The 27376-nt window shown below is 38.3% G+C and overlaps 1 protein-coding gene across 1 annotated transcript; it reads right to left on the minus strand.

The window, feature by feature from the left end:
- LOC118548169 (butyrophilin subfamily 1 member A1-like) lies at window positions 1-26885 on the minus strand. Its single transcript, XM_036111975.2, has 9 exons — window positions 26807-26885; window positions 25906-26253; window positions 3950-4231; window positions 3665-3832; window positions 3278-3298; window positions 3168-3194; window positions 2349-2375; window positions 2119-2145; window positions 1-656 (listed from the first exon to the last, which is right to left on the minus strand). Exons 1-9 carry the CDS (start codon window positions 26883-26885, stop codon window positions 1-3), a joined length of 1635 nt encoding a protein of 544 aa, XP_035967868.2.
- Between the last annotated feature and the right edge of the window lie 491 nt (window positions 26886-27376).

Raw genomic sequence — 27376 nt, forward strand, 5'->3', positions numbered from 1 at the left:
CTATGGAGGTAATAGACGCTTAGCTTCTTGAGGGATACCCATGTCACCACTCCTTAAATGAGTTACAGAGGTATTTGGAGAAAAATCAGGACAATTTTCAGTGCAATCTGAAGTTGAGCAGATGGTCACAGATGTGCCAGCACCCTGAAGCCTAAAATAAGGACAGAGGGTCCCATAGGAGGTGATTCCAGTAAAGGAAAAGATGTGTGACCCATCAACCATGTTGTAAAATGACACATCTCCATCTTCCCGGTCCAAGAAAACTCCTATCCTTTGAGGATGCTGCCTCAGTGACAGTGACTCTGAGAAGGTGAGAACCTTAACTTCTCCTTTCTCGTATGCTATCACCCAGAAATTCTTCTCTGGACATTCTACAAACCACTTATCTCTTTTTACTGTATTTAAGCAAACACCCACAGCCCATTTAGTTTCAGGTCCGGCTTCTGTCCCAATATTGACTTCTACCTCCCAGCAATGTCTCCCTGTGTTAAAGCAATTTTGGCCCAGAACACTGAAGACAGCTTCAGATTCCTCTTGTCCTTGGTATACTGAGGCATCACAGTTCTGAGGAACATTTTCCATTAAAGAAACTTGTTTTCTATTCTCAGAGATGATGAGATTGGGATGAGCACTGTCTGGATCCAGAGTAACAACAACTGCAGGTAGAGGGGGAAAAGTAGGTCATTCCGCAGTGGAGACTGGCTGGCCTTAGGAAAGATGCAAATACAGGGAAAGGAGAAAGAAGGAAAATAAGAGGGAGAGCCACAGAAGAGGAGGTAAAACAATTTATGGTTTGTCCTGTGTCCATACACAGGAGATATGTGTGTATATCATAGAAGGCCAAGGCTGGACGAGCTTGAGCAACCATTTGTTCCAGATGGGCTGAGACCATCTAGGCAAGAGCGCTGTCTGCCTGACCTGAAGATTCCCAGAGTCAGGTATTTCAGAATGGGGTCCCTCTAGCCTCCCTCTAATGTCTTCACTTTACTGCTTGCTCTTAATAATAAAGCCCTGTCAGAGTCCAATCACAGTGTATCTACTTTCATTTAAGCTTCTTTGGTATCATTTTCATTTGGTATCATTTACTACATAATTATTAAGTCACCCACTTCTCATGTACTTTTATTAGATTTCTAATGGTTGAAATCCTAGGCTCTGTAGTCAGAAAGATAGGCATTTTGATAATCACTTTATCCTTAGTAAGTGCGATCTTGGTTACTTTGCTTCTCTCATCCTCAACTTTACCTTCATAATGATATATGCAATTATGATACCTCAGCATAGGACTATTGTGAGAAATAAACAAGATAATGTGTAACTTACAACTATGTCTTGCCCATGATGAACACTTGCCAATTTTTTTTAGCTTCCAATAGTTATTGTAACATTAATACCAGCAGTAATAGCAGCAATAGTACTAATACCAGCAGTAATTAATCTGTTTCTTCTCAAATCAAACATCTTCAATAGTTAGAATTTCTCTCATAAGAATTTGTATGTGGGGATAGTAGAATGTGCTTTAATTTTTGGAGGATTAAATTAACTAGGAAATATTTGTGGATGCAGAGGTATTCAGAGCAAAGCAGCATGCACTAGAAACTGATAATCAACTAATAATTCTGGAAAGATTCTAAGATGGTTTTCCACTTACACTGAGATACAACAAGCTCTTCTCTGTCTCAGGCCAGTGTAACAGACTTCCTTCTGACCGAACTGCTCTTGCAGTGTTATTCAAATGAATCCACCATATCAATTAAGTTTCAGATTAAAAATCAGTTCCTCAGGGAAATTCCTTCAACCCACCATTTTTTTTCTCATGGAAATCTCTTATTCCTTCATAACCTTCATTACAATTTGTACATGTACTTTTCCATGAAGTCAGAGATCAGATCGGCTTTATTTATTTGGCCTTGAATAAATAGTTCTATAAATTAATGCTGAATGAATGAATGATATCAGAAAAGTTAGAAATCTGTTCACATTTCAGCATGAGACTGAGACTGAACTGAAAGCCATGAATGGAAAACCAACCAGGTTTTATTGGGAGTTTATATAAATGTAAGAGTTTCTCGTTTGTAGAAGAGAGATTATGTGGGACAAAATAATAAAGTCACTCACCTGCTTTGAATTGTTCCTTTCTCCAGTCTAAAAAAAAAATCACATGGGGAAATACATCAAGAACATGTCTTCTCAACTAGTGTGATGCTTTACCCTTATTCCCTTATTTGTTTGGACTCCCACAATCAAAATAAAATTTCCAGAATATAGCACATCTCTGAAAAATGCTCTGGAAGTGCCTCATGAAATCCTCGGGTGCCTGAAGTCCCAAGACAACATCAATTACTCACCAGCATATAAATTTGCTTTTTTCCAGTCTGAAATAAAACAAAGGAATTAGATTTTCCCATTCACAGGACCTTCACTCTAGAGTATTAAATTGCTGCAACCATGTGAAATATGAAGATTTATGATAGTGCTATATTTCTGTATTCATCTCTTCAATGACAATTTGGGGGTATTTTTCTTCTTTAATCTATTCTATTTCTCACATTTTCCACATTCCACTAACATATCTGTGATAAAATATGAGGTTCTGATTCTTTTGGGAGAGAAGAAGATAAACTTTGTGAGAGTGTACTGTAAAGCCTAAAATTTCATATGCTACCTGACGTCTTTGAACTTCAAAGGGCTCTAAACGCCCGTAAGCTCCCCTGCTCTCACCAGATATGCCTCCACCCAGCAGGAGAAACTCCACACTCAACTAACTTTCCTATCAGTTGAGCCAGCTGAACCCCACCTGGTCCTCAACCTCCCTGTCAGCCTGTGAAATTACTCAAACAAGCCAATCACATACTTCCACAGAAACCAGTAACACCTCATCTTCTGGTTACTAAAAAGCTTGCCTCCCTCAGCCCCTGCTGGTTCACTCTGTTCACAAGTGCAACATGTGGTCCTGCATGGCTTGTGGTGCCCTCCTCCCCCAGGATGTGAGTATAGGTGGTTAATAAACTGCTGTCAAGCTCATATGTCCAGTGTTGGGTGCCATGTGTCTAAACATCTTACCCTATTTAGTGTGGGGAAGCCCTCCTTCACTAGCAAGGTGAACAGGAGATGATCAAAACAGAGGGATGAGATGGTTGGTCCAACTATAACATCAATATTCTCACCTTGCTGATATAACTGCTTCCTTCTGACTGAAAAGGAATAACAACCTGTGAGATGCAAAGTACATAGCTTCTAGTACATCTACCAGAACAAAGAAAAATGGAACACTTACCAAGCTCTTTCTCAAGCAATTCTAAAAAGGAAAGAAAATAACAAAACATTTTATAGAAAACAAGTCCAAGGTTTATTTTCTAGACTATGTTACCTAAGCCCAGATCCTGAATGCTACTTCCATATACCTAGATCAAGAAATTCATCCTGAGAATTACTTCAACCATTTTTTCCTAACTCCATGTTTATACCAATGAATTTTCTCTCTCCACTGGACTCTATTATTATAATATTTTTCTCATAAAGGCCCTTGACTCCATGTCCTACTGGAGGTCTTGAGGTTCTAACTGAGTACACTCATGTCTCTCTGTTCCAACAGATTCCATCCATATGCACAGCTAACAAACCCATAAGTTCACAGATCCCACCCAGTCTGATTCAGTTTTACCTCTGGCTTCACTTTCCTTCTCTTTTTCCTCCTGGACTTCCTGTACTCTTTTCTTCTCCTGTCGTTCTTTCCAAGCCAAAAACACAACAGCACCCAGGAAAATCCCAAGTATGAAGAAAGTCCCAGCAAATGCTACCTTCCAAGGAGAGGTCCTAGGGAAGAAGGATTCTGATACAGAGGCCCCCAAAACCTGATTAAAAACATTACCAACCAATCCTATCCCATCCCAATTCCTAAATATCCCCTCCTCACACCTATCCTGTCCCCCAAATGAGCAACACTGACCTGGGATAGAAATGGTTTCCACCTGCTCTTGTCCAAAGAAGGGGTTCTTCATGGAGCAGGACACTTTTGTCTTTGAAGTGTCTCTCACAATGAGGGATGCCTGTATTTGAAACAACCCATCATCATCTTGGGTCTCATCCTCAGAGAGAGATGGTATCTTCTCTCCCCTTGCATCTGTCCATTTTACCTCAGGCTGGGGAAACCACCCCTTGCCTGTGCATGTCAGCCTTATTCCTTTATCTTCTGGACCCACCATGAAAACACGAGGACCAGAACCCAGACCTGGAAAGGAGAAAGTCATTCATTTGAGGCCTGGACGCCTTTGATCCAGAGTCCCTAATTTTACACAGTGTGGGGATATGGACAAAGCACCATCATTCTTGGTGGGAAGAGAGGGTTTCTTTTCTTCTCTCATGAGATAAATGGGTAACTGTGGCTAAATCTCAAGAGATTTAAAGCTGATACTAGACTCCATACTGATGCCTACCACATCTGCTCTACACATTTGCAGATCTGCATATCTGCAATTGGCCATAAAAGGAAAAGGGCTGAGTAAATTTTACCAATGTTAAGTTCTTTCAGGAAAACACCAATATTTCTATATCTGTCCTATATCTATCTATTCCACATATTGAAGTTATAAGGAAGACTACCTTTCTGTGATTAAATTGAGTCTTCTTGTAGTCACTTCCTTAAACAATCTCATTTTGCATGTTTTCCAAATTTTCTTTCTTCCCCTGAGTAGAGAATAGCTAAAAGATGAAGGTAGCCAGGTGAAGTTATTCCATGAAGGAGTTGATCTATTTTTTTTTTAACTTTTCCACTCTCATTTATTTCTTTTCTCTCCACCACCTCTCCTCTTCAATTTTGCACAGGTTGGGTCTACTAGTGGATCCATGTCACCAGCACCCATATTAAAACATTACATTACTAGAATGCTAGAAGAATCCATTGTCTCTTTGAGAATAATGGCTATCCTGGCTTGTAAGGCTATATATTATTTTGTCCTTTTAAAACTTAATATCTCATGGTATGGATCCTCTTAGGTCCAGCTCAGTCCTACTATGATTCCTCAGATATAGGAAATATATTAGAAATCTCAGAGATCTTGTCTTTTTTTGGCTAAAAATTATAATGCCGCTAATAATTTTTACTATCAGATCCTGACCTGCTTGGGAGGGACACACTTGTAAAAAACAGAAAGCAATCTGAAAGACAATCTTCAGAATTGCTGGAGGGAGCTGCCAACTCTCTTGAACAAAGGAAATTAATAGAAGTGAGTAAAACTGGTCAAAAGCAAAACAGACTCTTAATTATAGAGAACAAACTGATGGTTACCAGAGGGTTGTGTGTGCTGGGGGGGATGGGTGAAATAGATGAAGGAGATTACCATGATGCACACTGAATAATGTATAGAATTATTGAATCTATATTGTTGAATCACTATATATTGTACACCTGAAACTAATATAACACTGTATGTTAATCTTGAATTAAGATTAAAAAAACAATAAAAAAGGAAGTTAAGAGGAAATAGGAAAAAAAAGATATCAAAGAGAAAAAAAAAAAAGAAACTGGTCATGAGCAAAATGCAACAGTCAAGGCCTAGGAAGCAAATACTAATAGACAAAAATAGACCTTGTGTCTCCTGGAAGAATATAACAAATGAAGCTCCAAGGTGAAATAAGCAAAAACTATACCTATGTTGAGAAAGAGGAACAGGGCACCTGGGTGGCTCAGTCAGTATCTGCCTTCAGCTCAGGTCATAATCCCAGGTTCCTGGGATCAAGTCTCGCATCACACTCCTTGCTCAGTGGGGAGCCTGCTTCTCCCTCTGCCTGCTGCTTCCCCTGCTTGTGCTCTCTCTCTCTCTCTGACAAATGAACAAATAATTATTTAAAAAAGAGACAGAGAAAGAAGAACAGAAAGAGATGCTCCTGAGCATAGAAGCAGCTGTACTAGGCAAAGCTTAACTGAATGGTAGATAAGTGTAGATATATAGATTATATATCTATTATATATATAGATATATATCTATCACTATTATATATTCTAAAGGTTGGACTTTATATACATCAGTCAATGAATGGATATGGCAAAAGTACTGAAAAAAATGACGTGACTTATGTGAGGTTATGTCTGGAACTGTGAAAAACTATGACTTCCTACTAGGAAGATACTAGAGTGCGATCACAGTAACATGGCTCAGGAGAGTTTGTCACTCTTTTTTTCAAGACCTAATCGATTTGGATTCTTTTTAATAAAGTTATACATAAAGAAGATGGATAAAGTTTGGGAGGGAGGAGCAAGATGGCAGAGGAGTAGGAGACCTAAATTTCGTCTGATCCCAGGAATTCAACTAGATAGGGATCAAACCATTCTGAACACCTACAAACTAAGGAGGTGATCAAAGAAAAGAATAGCAGCAACTCTGAACAGAAAAGTGACCACTTTCTGGAAGGTAAGACTCTGGAGAAGTGAATCCCAGGCAATATTCCGGAGGATAGAGGGGAGGGGAGGGGGCCTCGGTCAGCCGCTTCTGGCAAGTGATAGAGCCGCGGAGCACAAAATCGGACTTTTAGAAGTCTGCTCCGCTGAGGGACGTCTCTCCAGTGGCTAAGCTGGGGGTGGAACCCTCGCAGGACAGTGTGGTCTCAGGACCCTCAGGGTCACAGAAAGACCGGGGGTGCCTGAGTGTGGCGGAGCTCCCAGGTATCGGAGCGGGGAAGCCGGCTGCAGAGACGGAGCTGAGGCACAGGCTCTCAGCTCAGGGTTGCCATAAACCGTGATCTGTGGCACAGTCAGGCCACTGCTCCTCCAGCAGGGACCCAACAAGCGGCAGATCTGGGGAGACTCACCTTCCTCTCCTGGGAGGAGCAGTGTGGGAGCACACCGCAGGGATCTGCTGGGTTTGGAGACTCCACACGGGGTCGTGTACCAGAGATAGAAACGCTCCGTCACAGGCAGGTGAGCACGGAGTGCGGCTGGAGACCGGGGAGATGGGAGTGACTGCTTTTCTCTGGGGGCTCACTGAGGAGTGGGGCCCCGAGTTCTCCGCTCCTCCCAGGAGGAGATTGGGAGGCCACCATTCACTCTCATCCTCCAAGGCTGAACAGAAAACTTGCAGGGAACAAAAGCTAGGGAGAGCAAACCCGAGCAGATTACTTAGCCCGGGCGGCAAGGGTGGGGCAATTCTGCCTTCAGCAAAGACATTTGAGAACCACGGCAACAGGCCCCTCCCCCAGAAGGTCAGCAAGAACAGCCAGCCAAGAACAAGGTTACCCATCAATGAGAATGGCAGAACTCCAGCACTAGGGGAATACAGCACGTAGAATTCACGGCTTTTTTACCATGATTATTTAGTCTTTCAAAGTTAATTTTTTTTTACTTTCTTTTTTTTTAATTTTTCTTTTTCCCTTTTTCAACCAACATCTTATCAATCCCTTTTTTAAAAAATCTTTTTTATTTTTCATTTTTAGAGTCATATTCTATCCCTTCATAGTAGTTACCCTTATTTTTGGTATATATATATATATATATATATATATATATATATGATGTCCTCTCTTTAAAATTTTGGGATACAGTTTCTTCTAACAGACCAAAATATACCCTAAATCTTTAGTGTATGGCTTTGTTCTAGTCTCTTGCCTGATCACATTCTCTCCCCCACTCTTTTTTTTAAATCCTCTTCGTTCTTTTTTCAACCAACACTTTATCTTATCAATTCCTTTTATAAAATCTTTTATACTTTTCACCTTTACAGTCATATTCCATCCCTTCATCGTATTAACCATTATTTTTGTACATACATAAGTTTTTCTTTCTTTAAAATTTTGGGAGGCACTTTCTTCTAACAGACCAAAATACGCTCAAAATCCAGTGTGTGGCACTGATCTATGCACCAGCCTGATCATATTTGATCATATTCTGTTTTTTCCTTTTGTTTGTTTGTTTTTGTTCTTGTTTGTTTTTATCTTTTTCTTTTTTTTCTTTTTTCTTCCTTTCCCTTTCTTTCCCCCCAGTTTCAGGTCTCTTCTGATTTGTTTAGTGTCTATTTTCTGGGGACATTGTTACCCTGTTAGCATTTTGTTCTCTCATTCATCTATTCTCCTCTGGACAAAATGACAAGATGGAAAAAATCACCTCAAAAAAAAGAACAAAAGGCAGTACCAACTGCCAGGGACCATATCAATATGGACATTAGTAAAGTGTCAGAACTAGAGTTCAGAATCATGATTTTAAAGATGCTAGCTGGGCTTGAAAAAAGCATGGAAGTTATTAGAGAAACCCTTTCTGGAGAAATAAAAGAACTAAAATCTAATCAAGTCGAAATCAGAAAGGCTATTAAAGAGGTGCAATCAAAAATGGAGGCTCTAACTGCTAGGATAAATGAGGCAGAAGAGTGAATTAGTGACATAGAAGACCAAATGATGGAAAATAAAGAAGCTGAAAAAAAGAGAGATAAACAACTACTGGATCACGAGGGGAGAATTCGAGAGATAAGTGATACCATAAGATGAAACAATATTAGAAAAACTGGGATCCCAGAAGAGGAAGAAAGAGAGAGAGGAGCAGAAGGTATATTGGAGCAAATTATAGCAGAGAACTTCCCTAATTTGGGGAAGGAAACAGGCATCAAAATACAGGAGGCAGAGAGAACTCCCTCAAAATCAATAACAATAGGTAAACACCCTGACATCTAATAGTAAAACTTACAAGTCTCAGAGACAAAGAGAAAATCCTGAAAGCAGCTCAGGAGAAGAGATCTGTAACCTACAATGGTAGAAACATTAGATTGGCAACAGACCTATCCACAGAGACCTGGCAGGCCAGAAAACACTGGCATGATATATTTGGAGCACTAAATGAGAAAAATATGCAGCCAAGAATACTATATCCAGCTAAGCTGTCACTGAAAATAGAAGGAGAGATAAAAAGCTTCCAGGACAAACAAAAACCAAAGGAATTTGCAAACAGGAAACTAGCCGTACAAGAAATCTTGAAAGGGGTCCTCTAAGCAAAGAGAGAGCCTAAAAGCAACATAGACCAGAAAGGTACACAGACAATATACAGTAACAGTCACCTTACAGGCAATACAATGACACTAAATTCATATCTTTCAATAGTTACCCTGAATGTAAATGGGCTAAATGCCCCAATCAAAAGACACAGGCTATCAGACTGGATTAAAAAACAAGACCCATCGATATGCTGTCTGCAAGAGACTCATTTTAGACCCAAAGACACCCACAGATAGAAAGTGAGGGGGTGGAAAACCATTTACCATGCTAATGGACACCAAAAGAAAGCTGGGGTGGCAATCCTTATATCAGACAAATCAGATTTTAAACCAAAGACTGTAATGAGAGATGAGGAAGGACACTATAAAGGGTCTATCCAACAAGAAGATCTAACAATTGTAAATATCTATGCCCCTAACATGGGAGCAGCCAATTATATAAGGCAATTAATAACAAAAGCAAAGAAACACATCAACAACAATACAATAATAGTGGGGGACTTTAACAGCCCCCTTGCTGAAATGGACAGATCATCTAAGCAAAAGATCAACAAGGAAATAAAGACTTTAAATGACACACTGGACCAAATGGACTTCACAGATATATTCAGAACATTTCATCCCAAAGCAACAGAATACACATTCTTCTCTAGTGCCCATGGAACATTCTCCAGAAGAGATCACATCCTGGGTCACAAATCAGGTCTCAACCAGTACCAAAAGATTGGGATCATTCCCTGCATATTTTCAGACCACAGTGTTTTGAAACTAGAACTCTATCACAAGAGGAAAGTTGGAAAGAACTCAAATACATGGAGGCTAAAGAGCATCCTACTAAAGAATGAATAGGTCAACCAGGAAATTAAAGAAGAATTAAAAAAATTCATGGAAACCAATGAAAATGAAAACACAACTGTTCAAAATCTTAGGGATGCAGCAAAGGCAGTCCTAAGAGGAAAGTATATAGCAATAAAGCCTTTCTAAAGAAACAAGAAAGGTCTCAAATACACAACCTAACCCTACACCTAAAGGAGCTGGAGAAAGAAGAGCAAATAAAGCCTAAACCCATCAAGAGAAGAGAAATAATAAAGATCAGATCAGAAATCAGTGAAATAGAAGCCAAAAGAACAGTAGAACAGATCAACGAAACTAGGAGCTGGTTCTTTGAAAGAATTAACAAGATTGATAAACCCCTGGCCACACTTCTCAAAAAGAAAAGAGAAATGACCCAAATTAATAAAATCATGAATGAAAGAGGAGAGATCACAACCAACACCAAATAAATACAAACAATTCTAAGAACATATTATGAGCAACTCTATGCCAGCAAAGTAAATCTGGAAGAAATGGATGCATTCCTAGAGGTGTATCAACTACCAAAACTGAACCAGGAAGAAATAGAAAACCTGAACAGACCTATAACCACTAAGGAAATTGAAGCAGTCATCAAAAATCTCCCAACAAACAAAAGCCCAGGGCCAGATGGCTTCCCAGGGGAATTCTACCAAACATTTCAAGAAGAATTAATACCTATTCTTCTGAAACTGCTCCAAAAAATAGAAATGGAAGGAAAACTTCCAAACTCGTTTTATGAGGCCACCATTACCTTGATCCCAAACCAGACAAAGACCCCATCAAAAAGGAGAATGACAGACCAATATCCTTGATGAACATGGATGCAAACATTCTCACCAAAATACTAGCCAATAGGATCCAACAGTACATTAAAAGGATTATTCACCACGACCAAGTGGGATTTATCCTGGGGTGCAAGGTTGGTTCAACATCTGCAAATCAATCAATGTGATACAATACATTAATCAAAGAAAGAACAAGAACCATATGATCCTCTCAATAGATGCAGAAAAAGCATTTGACAAAGTACAGCATCGTTTCTTGATCAAAACTCTTCAGAGTATAGGGATAGAGGGTACATACCTCAATATCATAAAAGCCATCTATGAAAACCCCACAGCAATATCATTCTCAATGGGGAGAAGCTGAGAGTTTCCCCCCTAAGGTCAGGAACACGGCAGGGATGTCCACTATCACGACTGCTATTCAACATAGTATTAGAAGTCCTAGCCACAGCAATAAGACAACAAAAAGAAATAAAAGGCATCCAAATCGGCAAAGACGAAGTCAAACTCTCACTCTTTGCAGATATGATACTTTATGTGGAAAACCCAAAAGACTCCACCCCAAAACTGCTCGAACTCATACAGGCATTCAGTAAAGTGGCAGGATATAAAATCAATGCACAGAAATCAGTGGCATTCCTATACACCAACAACAAGACAGAAGAAAGAGAAATTAAGGAGTCAATCCCATTTGCAATTGCACCCAAAACCATAGGATATCTAGGAATAAATCTAACCAAAGAGGCAAAGAATCTGTACTCAGAAAAGTATAAAATACTCATGAAACAAATTGAGGAAGACACAAAGAAATGGAAAAACATTCCATGCTCATGGATTGGAAGAACAAATATTGTGAAGAAGTCAATGCTACCTAGAGCAATCTACACATTCAATGCAATCCCTATCAAAATACCATCCACTTTTTTCAAAGAAATGGAGCAAATAATCCTAAAATTTGTATGGAATGAGAAAAGACCCCGAATAGCCAGCGGAATGTTGAAAAAGAAAAGCAAAGCTGGTGGCATCACAATTCCAGACCTCCAGCTCTATTACAAAGCTGTCATCATCAAGACAGTATGGTACTGGCACAAAAACAGACACATAGATCAATGGAACAGAATAGAGAGCCCAGAAATAGACCCTCAACTCTGTGGTCAACTAATCTTTGACAAAGAGGAAAGAATGTCCAATGGAAAAAAGACAGTCTCTTCAACAAATGGTGTTGGGAAAATTGGACAGCCACATGCAGAAGAATGAAACTGGACGAGTTCCTTACACCACACACAAAAATAGACTCCAAATGGTTGAAAGACCTCAGTGTGAGACAGGAGTCCATCAAAATCCTAACAGAGAACACAGGCAGCAACCTCTTTGACCTCAGCTGCAGCAACTTCTTCCTAGAAACATCGCCAAAGGCAAGGGAAGCAAGGGCAAAAATGAACTATTGGGACTTCATCAGGATAAAAAGCTTTTGCACAGCAAAAGAAGCAGTCAACAAAACCAAAAGACAACCGAGAGAATGGGAGAAGATATTTGCAAATGACATATCAGATCAAGGGCTCAAATCCAAAATTTATAAAGAACTTATTAAACTCAACACCCAAAGAACAAATGATCCAATCAAGAAATGGGCAGAAGACATGAGCAGACATTTTTCCAAAGAAGACATCCAAATGGCCAACAGACACATGAAAAAGTGCTCAACATCGCTCGGCATCAGGGAAATCCAAATCAAAACCTCAGTGAGATACCACCTCACACCAGTCAGAATGGCAAATATTAACAAGTCAGGAAAAGACAGATGTTGGCGGGGATGCAGAGAAAGGGGAACCCTCCTTCACTGTTGGTGGGAATGCAAGCTGGTGCAGCCACTCTGCAAAACAGTATGGAGGTTCCTCAAAAAGTTGAAAATAGAGCTACCCTATGACCCAGCAATTGCACTACTGGGTATTTACCCCAATGATACAAATGTAGGGACCTGAAGGGGTACGTGCACCCCGATGTTTATAGCAGAATTGTCCACAGTAGCCAAACTATGGAAAGAGCCAAGATGTCCATCAACAGATGAATGGATAAAGAAGATGTGGTATATATACACAACGGAATATTATGCAGCCATCAAAAGGAATGAAATCTTGCCATTTGCAATGACATGGAGGGAACTGGAAGTTATTATGCTGAGTGAAATAAGTCAATCAGAGAAAGACATGTGTCATATGACCTCACTGATATGAGGAATTCGTAATCTCAGGAAACAAACAGGGTTGCTGGAGTGGTGGGGGGTGGGAGGGATGGGGTGGCTGGGTGATAGACATTGGGGATGGTATGTGCTGTGGTGAGCACTGTGAATTGTGTAAGACTGTTGAATCACAGGTCTGTACCTCTGAAACAAATAATACATTATATGTTAAAAAAGAAGAAGAAGAAGAAGATAGCAGGAATGGAAGAATGAAGGGGGGGAATCAGAGGGGGAGACGAACCATGAGAGATTATGGACTCTGAGAAACAAACTGAGGGTTCTAGAGGGGAGGGGGGAGGGGGATAGGTTAGCCTAGTGATGGGTATTAAAGAGGGCATTTACTGCATGGAGCACTGGGTGTTATACGCAAACAATGAATCATGGAACACTACATCAAAAACTAATGATGTAATGTATGGTGATTAACATAACATAATAAATTAAAAAAAAAAACAGAAATATGCAGGGGGTAAAGCTATACATCAGGCCATAACAGTGCTGAATGTCAGCAAACAATACAATGTGACAGTTATAGTAATAAATAAACATGAATATTTTCTGAGTTATCAAAAAAAAAGATGGAGAAAATAAGTCTATTTATATCTTGTCAGAAAAATCAAATGAGAAGTATTAATTTAAGATAGACCTAACACATGCAAAAATGAAGAAAAACATTACAATTTAAGAAGTTTGGGCAGAGAATAAGATTTAGAAATGGAAACACTATGATATTGTCAAAGAAATGGACAGATAAATCATTATGAACACAGGGAGTATTTATAATTTGCCCTGCTATTTATGAGTTTATGGAAAATATACATTTGTAAATTGGTACAGATTTTCTACATCATTTGCTAATAGTATAGAAATAAGTGATATAATTAGGAACAAATATTTTGAGCATTCTATAAACTCTAATACCAAAATAATACTTACATAGATTAAATATCTAAATGTAAAAAGCAAAAATAAAAAGGAGAGAGGAATGAACTACAACCACATGCACTTAACCACATAGAAAAATCTCACAAACATAATGGTAAGCAAAAAGAAAACCAAAACCAAAACAAAACAAAAAGAACAAAACAAAACAACCACCACCACAACAAAAAAACAGACAAAAGAGTCCATCCACATATGTGAAATTCATAAACAGACAAAAATTAATCTATGAGGTTAGAAATCATAATATAATTACCCTTGAGGAACTCATAACTGAAAGGGAAAAAATGGATTTTCTGGATTCTAATTAAGCTCTTTTTCTTGATTTGGGTGATTTCTCTGGTGTATTCACTTTGTGAATATTTGTTATGTTGTACATTTAAAATCAGTAGTAAATTCTCTGTGTATGTTACATTTCAATATATTTTACAGAAAAGATATTAGGAGAAAGGAAGATGAAATATTTTTGTGATGTTGGGTATAAAGGTGTACATCTAAGAGCACTAAAAAACTAAAAAGACATAAAAGATAATGCTGATGGAGCACTGGGTGTTATTTGCAAACAATGAATCATGGAACACTACATCAAAAACTAATGATGTAATGTACGGTGATTAACATAACATAATAAATAAGTTTAAAAAAAGATAGATAATGCTGATAGTGCAGACTATGTAATACTTCTAAACCTCTATAACTGAGAGATATATGATTTCACTTATATGTAGAATCTGAAAACAAAACAAATGAACAAACAAAACACCAAAAACAAATTCATAAATACAGAGAACAAACTGGCAGTTGCCAGAGGGAAAGAGAGTGTGGGATGCGAGAAATAGGTAAAGGGGATTAAGAAGTACAAACTTCCATTGGAAAGAAGAAGATGGCAGAGAAGTAGGAGGACCCTAGGCTCTCCTCAACCCATGAACACAACAAGATAACTATCAAATCATCCTAAATGCCCCAGAAATTGACCTGAAGACTGACAGAACAAAATCCATAGCTAAAGGGAGAGAAGAGCCACATAGAAAAATGTAGGAGGTGGGGAGACTTGGTTTAGGGGAGAAAGGGATTGTGGGTGCTGTGACAGGGAGGGAACCATAGTCTTGGAGAAGGGTAAGAGAGAGAGAGGGGCACACAGGGCAACAAACAAAGAGAACATGGCGGAATTTCATTAGTTCTTTCAATCCTATTAATTGAAAGTGACAGAATGGAGAAATATTTATCATGCAATTGGATGTCAAAAGAAAGCCAGACTAGCAATACTTATATTGAACAAACTAGACTTTAAAATAATGACTGTAACAAGAGAAAAAGAAGGTCACTATATCATAATAAAGGGGACAATCCAACCAGATCTAACAATTTTAAATATCTATGCACCCAACAATGGGAGCACTCAAATATATAAAACAATAACCAACATAAAGGAACTAATTGATAATAATACAATAATAGTAGGGGACAGATCATCTAAACAGAAAATCAACAAGAAAACAATGGCTTTGATTGACACACAGGACCAGATGGACTTTACAGATATATTCAGAACATTCTATTCTAAAACAGCAGAATACACATTCTTTTCAAGTACACATGGAATATTCTCCAGAATAGATCACATATTGGGTCACGAATCAGGCCTCAGCGAATACAAAAAGATTGAAATCATACCATGTAACTTTTATGATCACAATGCTATGAAACATGAAGTCAATCACAAGGAAAAAATCAGGAAAGACCACAAATCCATGGAGGTTAAACAACATGCTACTAAACAATGAATGGGTCAACCAGGAAATCAAAGAATAAAAAAATACATGGAAATAAATGAAAATGAAAACACAAAGGTTTAAAACCTTTGGGATGCACAAAAGCAGTACTAAGAGGGAAGTATATAGCAATACAGGCCTACCTCAAGAAGCAAGAAAAATCTCAAATAAACAACCTAAACATACACATTAAGGAGCTAGAAGAAAGAACAACGAATGGAGCCTAAAGACAGTAAAAGGAGGGCAATAATAAAGAATAGAGCAGGGGCGCCTGGTGGCTCAGTGGGGTAAGCGTCCAACTCTTGATTTTGGCTCAGGTCATGATATCAGGGTCATGAGATCAAGCCCTGCATTGAGTGTGGAGCCTGCTTCAGATCCTCTCTCCCCTTTCTCCACATCCTCACCAACACCTGTTGTTTCTTGTGTTGTTAATTTTAGCCATCCTGACAGGTTTAAAATGGTATCTCATCGTGGTTTTGATTTGTATATCCCTGATGATGAGTGATGTTGAGCATCCTTTCGTGTGTCTGTTGGCCATCCGGATGTCTTCTTTGGAAAAGTGTCTATGTCTTCTGCCCATTTCTTAACTGGGTTCTTTGTTTTTTGAGGGTTGAATTTGATAAGTTCTTTGTAGATTTTGAATACTAACCCTTTACCAGAGATGTTGTTTGCAAATATCTTCTCCCATTCTGTAGGCCGCCTTTTAGTTTTGTTGATTTTTTCCTTTGTTGTGCAGTTTTTTATCTTAATGAAGTCCCAAAAGTTCATTTTTGCTTTTGTTTCCCTTGCCTGTGGTGATGTGTCTAATAAGAAGTAGCTTGGGTTGAGGTCAAAGATGTTTCTGCTATGTTCTCCTCTAGGATTTTCACGGTTTCCTGTCTCACATTTAGGTCTTTCATCCATTTTGAATTTAGTTTTGTGTATGGTGTGAGAAAGTGGTCCAGTTTCATTCTTCTGCATGTTGCTGTCCAGTCTTCCCAACACAATTTGTTGAAGAGACTGTCTTTTTTTTCATTGGCTATTCTTTCCTGCTTTGTCGAAGATTGGTTGACCATATAGTTGTGGGTCCATTTCTGGGTTTTCTATTCTGTTCCATTGATCTATGTGTCTATTTTTAAACCAGTACTATACTGTCTTGATGACTACAGCTTTGTAATAGAGCTTGAAGTCCAGGATAGTGATGCCTTCAGTTTTGTTTTGTTTTCATAATTTTTTATTATTATTATGTTCAGTTAGTCAACATATAGTACATCATTAGTTTTTGATGTAGTGTTCAACGATTCATTAGTTGAGTATAACATCCAGTGCTCATTACCACATGTGCCCTCCTTAATACCCATCACCCGGTTACCCCATCCTCCCCCTAACCTCCCCTCTGTAACCCTCAGTTTGTTTCCTGGAGTCCAGAGTCTCTCATGGTTCATCTCCCCCTCTGATTTCTTCCCATTCAGTTTTCCCTCCCTTCCCCTGTGGTCCTCCATGCTATTCCTTATGTTCCACATATGAGTGAAACCATATGATAATTGTCTTTCTCTGCTTGACTTATTTTACTTAGGATAATCCTCTCCCATTCCATCCATGTCAATGCAAATGGTAAGTATTCATCCTTTCTGATGGCTGAGTAATATTCCATTGTATATATGAACCACATCTTCTTCATCCATTCATCTGTTGAAGGACATCTTGGCTCCTTCCACAGTTTGGCTACTGTGGACATTGCTGCTATGAACATTGGGGTGCAGGTGCCCCTTCTTTTCACTACATCTGTATCTTTGGGGTAAATACCTAGTAGTGCAATCCCTAGGTCATAGGGTAGCTCTATTTTTAACGTCTTGAGGAACCTTCATACTGTTTTCCAGAGTGGCTGTACCAGTTTGCATCCCCACCAACAGTGTAAGGGGGTTCCCTTTTCTCCACATCTCCAACATTTGTTGTTTCTTGTCTTGTTAATTTTTGCCATCCTAACTGGTGTAAGGTGGCATCTCATTGTGATTTTGATTCGTATTTCCCTATGGCTAGTGATGTTGAACATTTTTTCATGTGTCTGTTAGCCATTTGTATGTCTTCTTTTGAGAAGTGTCTGTTCATGTCTTCTGCCCATTTATTGACTGGATTATTTGTTTTTTGGATATTGAGTTTGAGAAGTTCTTTATAGATCTTGGATACCAGCCCTTTATCTGTAATGTCATTTGCAAATATCTTCTCCCATTCCATGGGTTGCCTCTTAGTTTTGATGACTGTTTCCTTTGCTGTGCAGAAGCTTTTTATCCTGATGAAGTCCCAAAAGTTCATTTTTGCTTTTGTTTCCCTTGCCTTTAGAGATGTGTCCTGAAAGAAGTTGCTGTGGCTGATGTCAAAGAGGTTACTGCCTACAGTCTCCTCTAGGATTTTGATGGATTCCCATCTCACATTGAGGCCTTTCATCCACTTTTGAGTTTATTTTTGTGTGTGGCATAAGAGAATGGTCCAGTTTCATTCTTCTGCATGTGGCTGTCTGATTTTCCCAGCACCATTTATTGAAGAGACTGTCTTTTTTCCATTGGACATTCTTTCCTGCTTTGTCGAAGATTAGTTGACCATAGAGTTGAGGGTCCATTTCTGGGGTGTCTATTCTGTTCCATTGATCTATGTGCCTGTTTTTGTGCCAATACCAAGATGTCTTGATGATCACAGTTTTGTAATATAGCTTGAAGTCAGGCATTGTGATGCCCCCAGCTTTGGCTTTCTTTTTCAACATTCCCCTGGCTATTCAGGTTTTTTTCTGGTTCCGTACAAATTTTAGGATTATTTGTTCCAGTCTGTGAGAAATGTCGATGGTATTTTGATGGGGATGGCATTGAAAGTGTAGATTGCTCTGGGCAGCATAGACATTTTCACAATGTTTATTCTTTCAATCCATGAGCATGGAAAGTTTTTCCATCTCTTTGTGTCTTCCTCAATTTCTTTCATAAGTATTCTGTAGTTTCTAGAGTATAGATCCTTTACCTCTTTGGTTAGGTTTATTCCTAGGTATCTTATGGTTTCTGGTGCTATTGTAAATGGAATTGATCCTTAATTTCTCTTTCTTCAGTTACACTGTTAGTGTATAGAAATGTCACTGATTTCTGTGCATTGATTTTGTATCCTGCCACATTGCTGAATTGCTGTATGAGTTCTAGTAATTTGGGGGTGGAGTCTTTTGGGTTTTCCACATAAAGTATCATGTCATCTGTGAAGAGAGAGAGTTTGACTTCTTCTTTGCCAATATGAATACCTTTTATTTCTTTTTGTTATCTGATTGCTGAGGCTAGGACTTCTAGTACTATGTTGAACAATAATGGTGAGTGGACATCCCTGTGCTGTTCCTGACCTTAAAGGAAAACTCTCAGTTTTTCCCCATTGAGAATGATGTTCACTGTGGGCTTTTCATAGATGGTTTTTATGATATTGAGGTATATTCCCTCTGTCCTATACTTTGAAGAGTTTTAATCAGGACAGGATGCTGTATTTTGTCAAATGATTTTTCTGCATCAATTGGGAGAATCATATGGTTCTTGTCTTTTCTTTTATTAATGTGCTCTATCACATTAAATCAATCAATTCAGATTGATTTTTGAATTGAACCACCCCTGCAAACCAGGAATAAATCCTTGGTCGTAGTGAATAATCATTTTTATGTACTGTTGGATCTGATTGGCTAGTATCTTGGTGAGAATTTTTGCATCCATGTTCATCAGGGATATTGGTCTGTACTCCTTTTTAGTGGGTTCTTTGTCTGGTTTTGGGATCAGTGTAATGTGGCCTCATACAATGAGTTTGGAAGTTTTCCTTCTATTTCTATTTTTTGGAAAAGTTTCAGAAGAATAGATATTAATTCTTTAAATATTTGGTAGAATTCTCCTGGGAAGCCATCCGGCCCAAGACTTTTGTTTGTTGGGAGATTTTATATTACTGACTCAATTTCTTTGCTGGTTGTTTGTCTGTTCAAATTTTCTATTTAATCCTGTTTCAGTTTTGGTAGTTTGTAAGTTTCTAGGAAGTGGTCCGTTTCTTCCAGATTGCCCATTTAGTTGGCATATAATTTTTCATAGTATTTTCTAATATTTCTTTGGTGTTGGTTGTGATCTCTCCTCTTTCATTCATGACTTTATCTCTTTGGGTCCTTTCTCTTTTCTTTTTGATAAGTCTGGATAGAGGTTTATCAATTTTATTAAGTCTTTTGAAGAAGCAGCTCTTAATTTCATTTATCTGTTCTATTCTTTTTTTTCTTTTTGTTTGTGTATATCATTTATTTCTGCTCTAATCTTTATTATTTCCCTTCTTCATCTGGCTTTAGGCTTTATTGCTGTTCCTTTTCTAGCTCCTCTAGGTGTAAGGTTAGATTTTGTATTTGAGAGCTTTTTGCTTCTTGAGGTAGTCCTGTATTGCAATATACCTCCCTCTTAGGACTACCTTTGCTGCATCCCAAAGGTTTTGGACTTCCATGCTTTCCTTTCATTTACTTCCATTTATTTTTTTAAATTCTCCTTTAATTTCCTGATTAATATATTCATTCTTTCGCAGGATGTTCTTTAATCTCCATGTAGTTGAGGTCTTTCTAAATTTTTTCTTGTGGTGACTTCCAGTTTCATAGTGTTGTGGTCTGAAAATATGCATGGCATGATCTTGATCTTTTTGTACTTGTTGAGGGCTAATTTGTGACCCAGTATGTGATCTATTCAGGAGGATGTTCCATGTACACTCAAGAAGAATGTATATTCTGCTGTTTTAGGATGACATGTTCTGAATACAACTGTTGAGTCCATCTGGTCCAGTATGTCATTCAAATTCAAAGTCATTGTTTCCTTATGGATATTCTGCTTACATGATCTTCCCATTCCTGTAAATGGAGGTGTTAAAGTCCCCTACTATTATCGTATTATTATCAATGAGTTTCTTTATGTTTGTTATTAATAGATTTATATATTTGGGTGCTCCCAAGCAGGGGCATAAATATTTACAATTGTTAGATCTTCTTGTTGGATAGACTCTGTTATGATATAATGCCCTTCTTCATCTCTTGTTACAGTCTTTGTTTTAAAATCTAGTTTGCCTGATATAAGTATGGCTACTCAGGCTTTCTTTTAATGTCCATTAGTCTGGTAGCTGGTTCTCCATCCCCTCACTTTCAATCTGCAGGTGTCTTTAGGTCTAAAATGAGTCTCATGTAAGCAGCATGTAGATGGATCTTGTTTTTTTTATCCATTCTGATACCCTATGTATTTTGATTGGCACACTTAGTCCATTTATATTCAGAGTGATTATTGAAAGATGTGAATTTAGTGTCATTGTGTAACCTGTAGAATTAATGTTTCTAGTGATGTTGTCTGGTCCTTTCTATTCTTTGTTGCTTTTTTTTTTTTTTCTCCAGAGCCCCCTCTTAAAATTTGTTGCAAGGCTGATTTAGTGGTCATGAACTCCTTTAGTTTTTGTTTGTCTGGAAAACTCTTTATCTCTCCTATTCTGAATGACAGCCTTGTTAGATAAAGAAATCTTGGTTGCATATTTTTCCCATTCAGTACATTGAATATTTCCTTCTACTCTTTTCTGGCCTGCCACGTCTCTGTGGAGAGATCAGCTGCTAACCTCATCTACCTTCTGTGGTAGGTTAAGGACCTGTTTTCCCTTGCTGCTTTCAGAATTTTTTCTTTGTCTGTGTATTTTGTGAATTTGACTATGATATGCATTGGTGATGGCCAGCTTTTGTTGAATTTAATGGGTGTTCTCTGTGCTTCTTGGATTTTGATGTCTGTGTCTTTCCCCAGATTAGGCAAGTTTTGAGCTATAATTTGTTCGAATAAACCTTCTGCCCTTTTATATCTCTCTTCATCTTCTGGGACTCCTATGATACAAATGTTATTATGCTTTACTAAGTCACTTGTTCCCTAAGTCTACCTTCATGGTCCATTACCTTTCTTTCCTTCTTCTTTTCAGCTTCACTACTTTCCATAATTTTATCTCCTATATCACCCATTTGAACCTCTGTTCTATCCTTGTTTTTATGGCCTCCATTTATGCATCTTGGTTATAGCAGTTTTAATTTCAGCCTGACTAGATTTTAGTTCTTTTATCTCTGTAGTAAGGGATTCTCTAGTTTCTTCTGTGATTTTTTTTGAGCCTGGCTAGTATCCTTATAATTGTTTTAAATTCTAGTTCAGACATCTTACTTATATCTGTATTAATTAAATCCCTGGCTGTGAGTTCTGCCTCATGTTCTTTCTTTTGGGATGAATTCCTTTGTCTCATCATTTTGTTAAGAAAAGAAAAGAAGAAAGGAAAAAGAAAACCATCAACAAAAAACAAAAATCAAAGAAAAAGAAAAACACACACACAAAAACAAGAAAAACGGAAATAAAAAACAAGAAAACCAAACCAAACCAAAACAAAACAAAACTAGATCCTGGGTGTTTTTTTGGTCTGCTTGTTAAAAGAATCTAGGTCCCAAAATAAACAATAATAATAATGATAATAATAATGTAAAATACATTAAAATAAAATGAAGGTAAACTATATATAAAAATTAAAAGTAAAAAATAATAAAAAAAGAAATTGGAAAATATAAGAAAATAAGTGAAAAAATAATAATTTTAAAATAAAGAATAAAAGTAAAACAGAAGCTAGATCCTATTTCCCCTAGAGCTGAAACTTTGCAGCAGTCTATGATCAATAAACTTGGTGTGAACTAGTTATTTGTGCTGGTCTTCTGAGGGAGGGACCAGCTGTGCTGATTCTCAGGCTGACTTGTTTAAGTAGAAATACATCTCCAGGGCACAAGGAGGGCGGGGCTTGGTGTATGCAGCTACAGCCTCCAATAGGTGGCGCTATTTTGCCCCCTGAAAGCTTTCAGCACTGTTGGGCAGATGAAAATGGCTGTGCCCTGCTCTCTAGCCTCAGAGCTGAAAGTTGGGACCCCTACACTTCAGTGAGCCTTCACAGAAGAGCAGTCAATCACCCTATTTGTGTCCCCAGTTTTCCTCTGAACCCTACATTCACCCTGCCTGTGTTTAAGCCTTTTTATCTCAGGTGCACCTCAGAGTTTCCAAAATCTAAATTTCAGGGACTCCCACGACAGGGACACACGCTGTTTCTGTGGGGAGGTTTTCACTAGGCTTGCTGGCCCATCCCAGGAAAGCGGTCAGACAACCACCTGGTGGTTTGCAGTTTATAGCAGAAAGCTGGCACCAGGACCTGCTGCTCTCTGCTGGAGTCCCAGCTCCTATGCCTGGGAATAGCACAGCATCTTGGTGCCATCCATTCTTCCTATGACCCAGGGGATCCTCAGACCACTCTGTCACTCCTGGGATTCTGCCCCTCTTCACCACCTGGGCACCTTTAAGCCAGGCAAGCCCCCCATGGTAGTGAACCAAATTGTGGAAGAAGCCCAAGTATCCATCAAACTGATAAATCGATAAAGAAGTGGTATATATATATATGTATATATGTATATATGTGTGTGTGTGTGTGTGTGTGTATGATGGAATGTTATTCATCCATAAAAAATAACAAAATCTGGTCACTTGCAATGACATGGGTGGACCTAGAGAGTATAATGCTAAGCAAAATAAGTCAGTCAGAGAAAGAAAAATACCATATGATTTCACTCACATGTGGAATTTAAGAAACAAAACAAAGGAGCAAAATGAAAAAAAGAGAGAGAGGGAGAGAGCGACAAATCAAGAAACAGACTCTTAATTATGGAGAACAACCTGATGGTTACCAGAGGGGATGGGGATAGGGAATGGGTTAAACAGGTGATGGGGATTAAGGAGTACACTTGTGATGAGCATTGGGTGATGTATGGAATTGTTGAGTCACTACATTGTCCACCTGAAACTAATATTACACTGTATGTAAACTACCTGGAATTAAAATAAAACCTTAAAAAAATAAATTAAGCAACTCTATATGAATGAATAAAAAGAGAAAAAGAAATATAATTTTCAGTGCCATCAAAAGTATAAATAAATGCTGTTAAGAGTATAAACTGGAACAATTATTAGACTGTCAGAGTGACAAGGTAATTATGGTTATCTTGAAACTGGAATTATTAAAGTAGAAGATAAAAGAATTAGAAGATAAGTTGTAAACTTAATTGTTGGAGAAGTTTATCTTATATCAGCTTATATTGCTGCATAGAGTTTATGTGCAAATATATGTATTTCATTATTTTTGCCATAATATTAAATTGAAAATTGTCAATGTTCATTAGAAAGTTAATTTTGACATAAATTATGGAATTTCTAGATAATGAAGATATTTGTAGTCATTAAAGAATACAATTTTTTGTAACCTGTCTCACATAATGTAAAGAAGAAAAAGGCAAGTTATAGAAGAAAAATTGTGAGATTTTAAATAATATTAGTATGTGTATTTGGAGCAGAAAATTATCTGACATTTTAATGTGTTGTTAACTGTGCTGAATTAACTGTTGCTTGAGTTTTCCTCTAAACTTCCCCTCTCTGATTCCAATTGTAATATTTCAGCTTCAGGGATATATGGCTTCAAGTAGGATTGCATGAAAAAGACTCTCTTGCTACATTGTTGAGTGCACAACTTAGTGAAAGTAATTGTGTAATACAGGTGGGAAAAACAATGTCGATGAAGGAAGCCTTGAAAGAGTGACTGGGAGGTTTCCCAAAACCTAACAGATCTTCAGGTGCTTCTTGAAGTGTTGCATCAAAAGTCTTTAATAAGAACACTTGAGTGGCTCAGTCAGTTAATATAGATTCTAGATTCTCAGGTCATGGTCTTAGGTCATGAGATCAAGCTCCATGATGAGCTCGGCACGGGGATCTGAGCTCAGCAGAGTCTGCTTGAGATTCTCTTTCTCCGTCTGCCCTCCCCCACTCACACTCTCTCTCTGAATAAATAAATAAAATCTTTTTTAAAAAAGTCTTTGGGGTGCCTGTGTGGCTCAGATGGTTAAGCATCTGCCTTTGGGTCAGGTCATGATCCCAGGGTCCTGGAATCGAGCCCCGTGTCGGGCTCCTGGCTCAGAGGGGAGCCTGCTTCTCCCTCTCCCTCTGCCTGCTTCTCCCCCTGCTTATGGTCTCTCTCTCTGTATCTCTGTGTCTCAAATGAATAAATAAAATCTTAAAAAAAAAGTGAAAATTAAAAAAAGTCTTTAATAATATCTGTGACTTAATCTTTGGAGTCAAGGGGAGAGATGTAACAAAACCTGGGATGATGAGCATCCTAGTACTAACCAGTGAGGGCCCAAGACTGGAGCTGCATCCTGAATGCTTTGGGCCACATAGGACCTTTGCATAATTATTACTCAAGGGAAAGAGGGACAGAAGCTCCAGTAAGAACTAAGATAAAACTTCACACTAGCCTGGTTGGCTGAGGGCTCAAAGATACAATTTTGTTTTTAAATGAGTTAACATAAACATTTAAAGATTAGTTTAGGAACAGAGATTAAGGTCTGCTATATAAATATATATTACTATAATTATATATTATATTATATTATATTATATTATGTATTTTATTACATTATTATATATAATTATTGATATCTTTATATAAATATATAAAAAAGAGATAACTGAAAGAACTGAAAGAACAATCTGGTATTGATAGTTACTTTGGAGGAGAAAAAGGAATACTGAAGGGAAAGGAAGGATTATCAATTTATATTTTATATTGTTCTGAATTGTTTGAGTTTGATACAATGAGTTATAATTTTATTATAATTAAAAATGAAACAGCACTGATGATGATAAAACTTACAGTGGCCAATTCAACATTCTGTGGACCAACCTCAGTGCATCCCAGCTTTTCACACTGGCCCCTCTCTTCAGGAAGTTTTATTCCCTGCTTCACTTAGTCACTGCACGTTGATTATTTTCTGGCCTCAATCCTGTGATGACAACTTTTATTCCTTGCAATACCAGTCCATCCTGTCACAACCCCCACAGTCACTTCCTCCAAACAGTGCATTCAAGACTTGACCACTGACATTCCCAGCTGAGCCTCTGTCCATCACAGGAGCCAACTGGGATTCTGGTCTCTGCCAGTAATGGTACATTTTGGTAAACATGGTGCCTTCCTTCAAAATGTGTGAGGAGACACATACCAGGGAAATAAATGATCTATTTGTATGGTAGATATTTACGGAAGTCATTGAATTTTAAAATACAGCACAATATATGTATAAATAGATTAAGAGAATTTCAGGTTAAATCCAGTGTCTAGGATATTGACCAGCTCCAAGAATATCTGCCTTTTTGTCTCTGTTCTGTTCATCATCCTCCCCCGAAATCAAATGCAGAACACTTACATTCCCATGGAGTGATCTATATTCTCAGATAATTACTCACCGATCACCTTCAGCTCCAAAGTGGCTTCTTCAAAGTCACTGTCTTTTTTAAAAGAACACTTGTACATTCCATTGTCTGAGATCTGGAGACTGTAGATTCTCACAGCTACTCTTCCCTCCGTGATGTAATCTTTCACCAACTCTGCTCTCCCTTTGAAATCTACCAGCTGTTCTCCCGCCTGCTCCATTCCATCCTTATACACATACACAGCCTCTGAGAACTGGGAGCGGAACCACCTCAGCTCCATGCTCTCCACATTCATGGCTGGGGACACACGACAGGGCAGCACTGTGTCTGTGCCCAGCATGGCCACAATTGGCTCTGAGGGGCTGATAACCAAGAATGAATCTGTGGAATAGAGCCACAGGGAAGAGAATATCAGTGACCTGCCCTGGCATTGTGGAACACAGCATCATTATTGGCCCAGGAGAACCCCAGAGACATTCTGTCATTCATACACCAGTTCTCTGCAGCACACATTCAGGCTGAAGATGGCAGTGAACAAGACAAAAAACATCTCTACCCAATCAACAGGGTAATCTCTTGTTAAACAAATGATTTTTTAATTGCAATGGTGATAAATTCTATAAAGAAGGAGGGAAGAGTGCTGGGAAATCATGAAATCAGAGCTTTTAATTAGGTCTTGGCCATCAGAAAATGCATTCTTCATGAAGAAGAGACCTGAATGAATCAGAAAAAAATTAGTGAAATAATTGCATCTGATTCTTCTCTCTAATCATATAATGACTTATTTGCCCTCATATATGGGCAGATAAATCATTATATCAAAATAAAGGATTTAGAATTAACCCAGGTATATACTGAGTAGTGATGGAGTAATTTAATCCTTCTGTTCAGAGAATAAGAGAATCTAAGAATATAAAATACAAAATATTGTTACCTGAGCCCCACATGGACACCTGGAGAAGTAGGATAGAGAAAAGGTCTCTTAGCAGAGAGAAGTCCAGGGAACCCACCATCTTTCTCAGAGCAGACAACAGTATGACACGTAGTAAGGTCCTGAAAATAGCTGGAGTAAAGACAAAAATGGAATCCATAAGGTAAAAATAATCATAGCTAAGGCAGTTCACAGTGATTCTAAGAAATGGCCTCCAGAAGCTCTCCAACAACTGTAGTGTGTCTCTCTCGGGGAACATCAAGGAAGCCTTTAACACTCACAAAAAAGACTTTTCGTTTCCCTTTTCCAAGCAAACAGTCTTCATCTCAACAACCATGGTCTACAGTGATAAATCTGTCCACAATCTCTCTAAACTCTTCTCTTACTCAAGAACATCTTGTCCAGTGGACAAAGAGACAGAGAGGAGACGATGGGCACCCACAGAAAGAGATGGCTTTAGCACAAACACTAATTTGGCCTCAATGAATTCCACCCCCTCCCCACATTCCTATATGATAGAGGGGCATGTATAACTTGGCCTGTCCCCTGCCAACCCCTAGAATCCTTGCCCAA

The sequence above is a fragment of the Halichoerus grypus genome, chromosome 9, assembly GCF_964656455.1.
Source record: "Halichoerus grypus chromosome 9, mHalGry1.hap1.1, whole genome shotgun sequence".
Lineage (NCBI taxonomy): Eukaryota > Metazoa > Chordata > Mammalia > Carnivora > Phocidae > Halichoerus > Halichoerus grypus.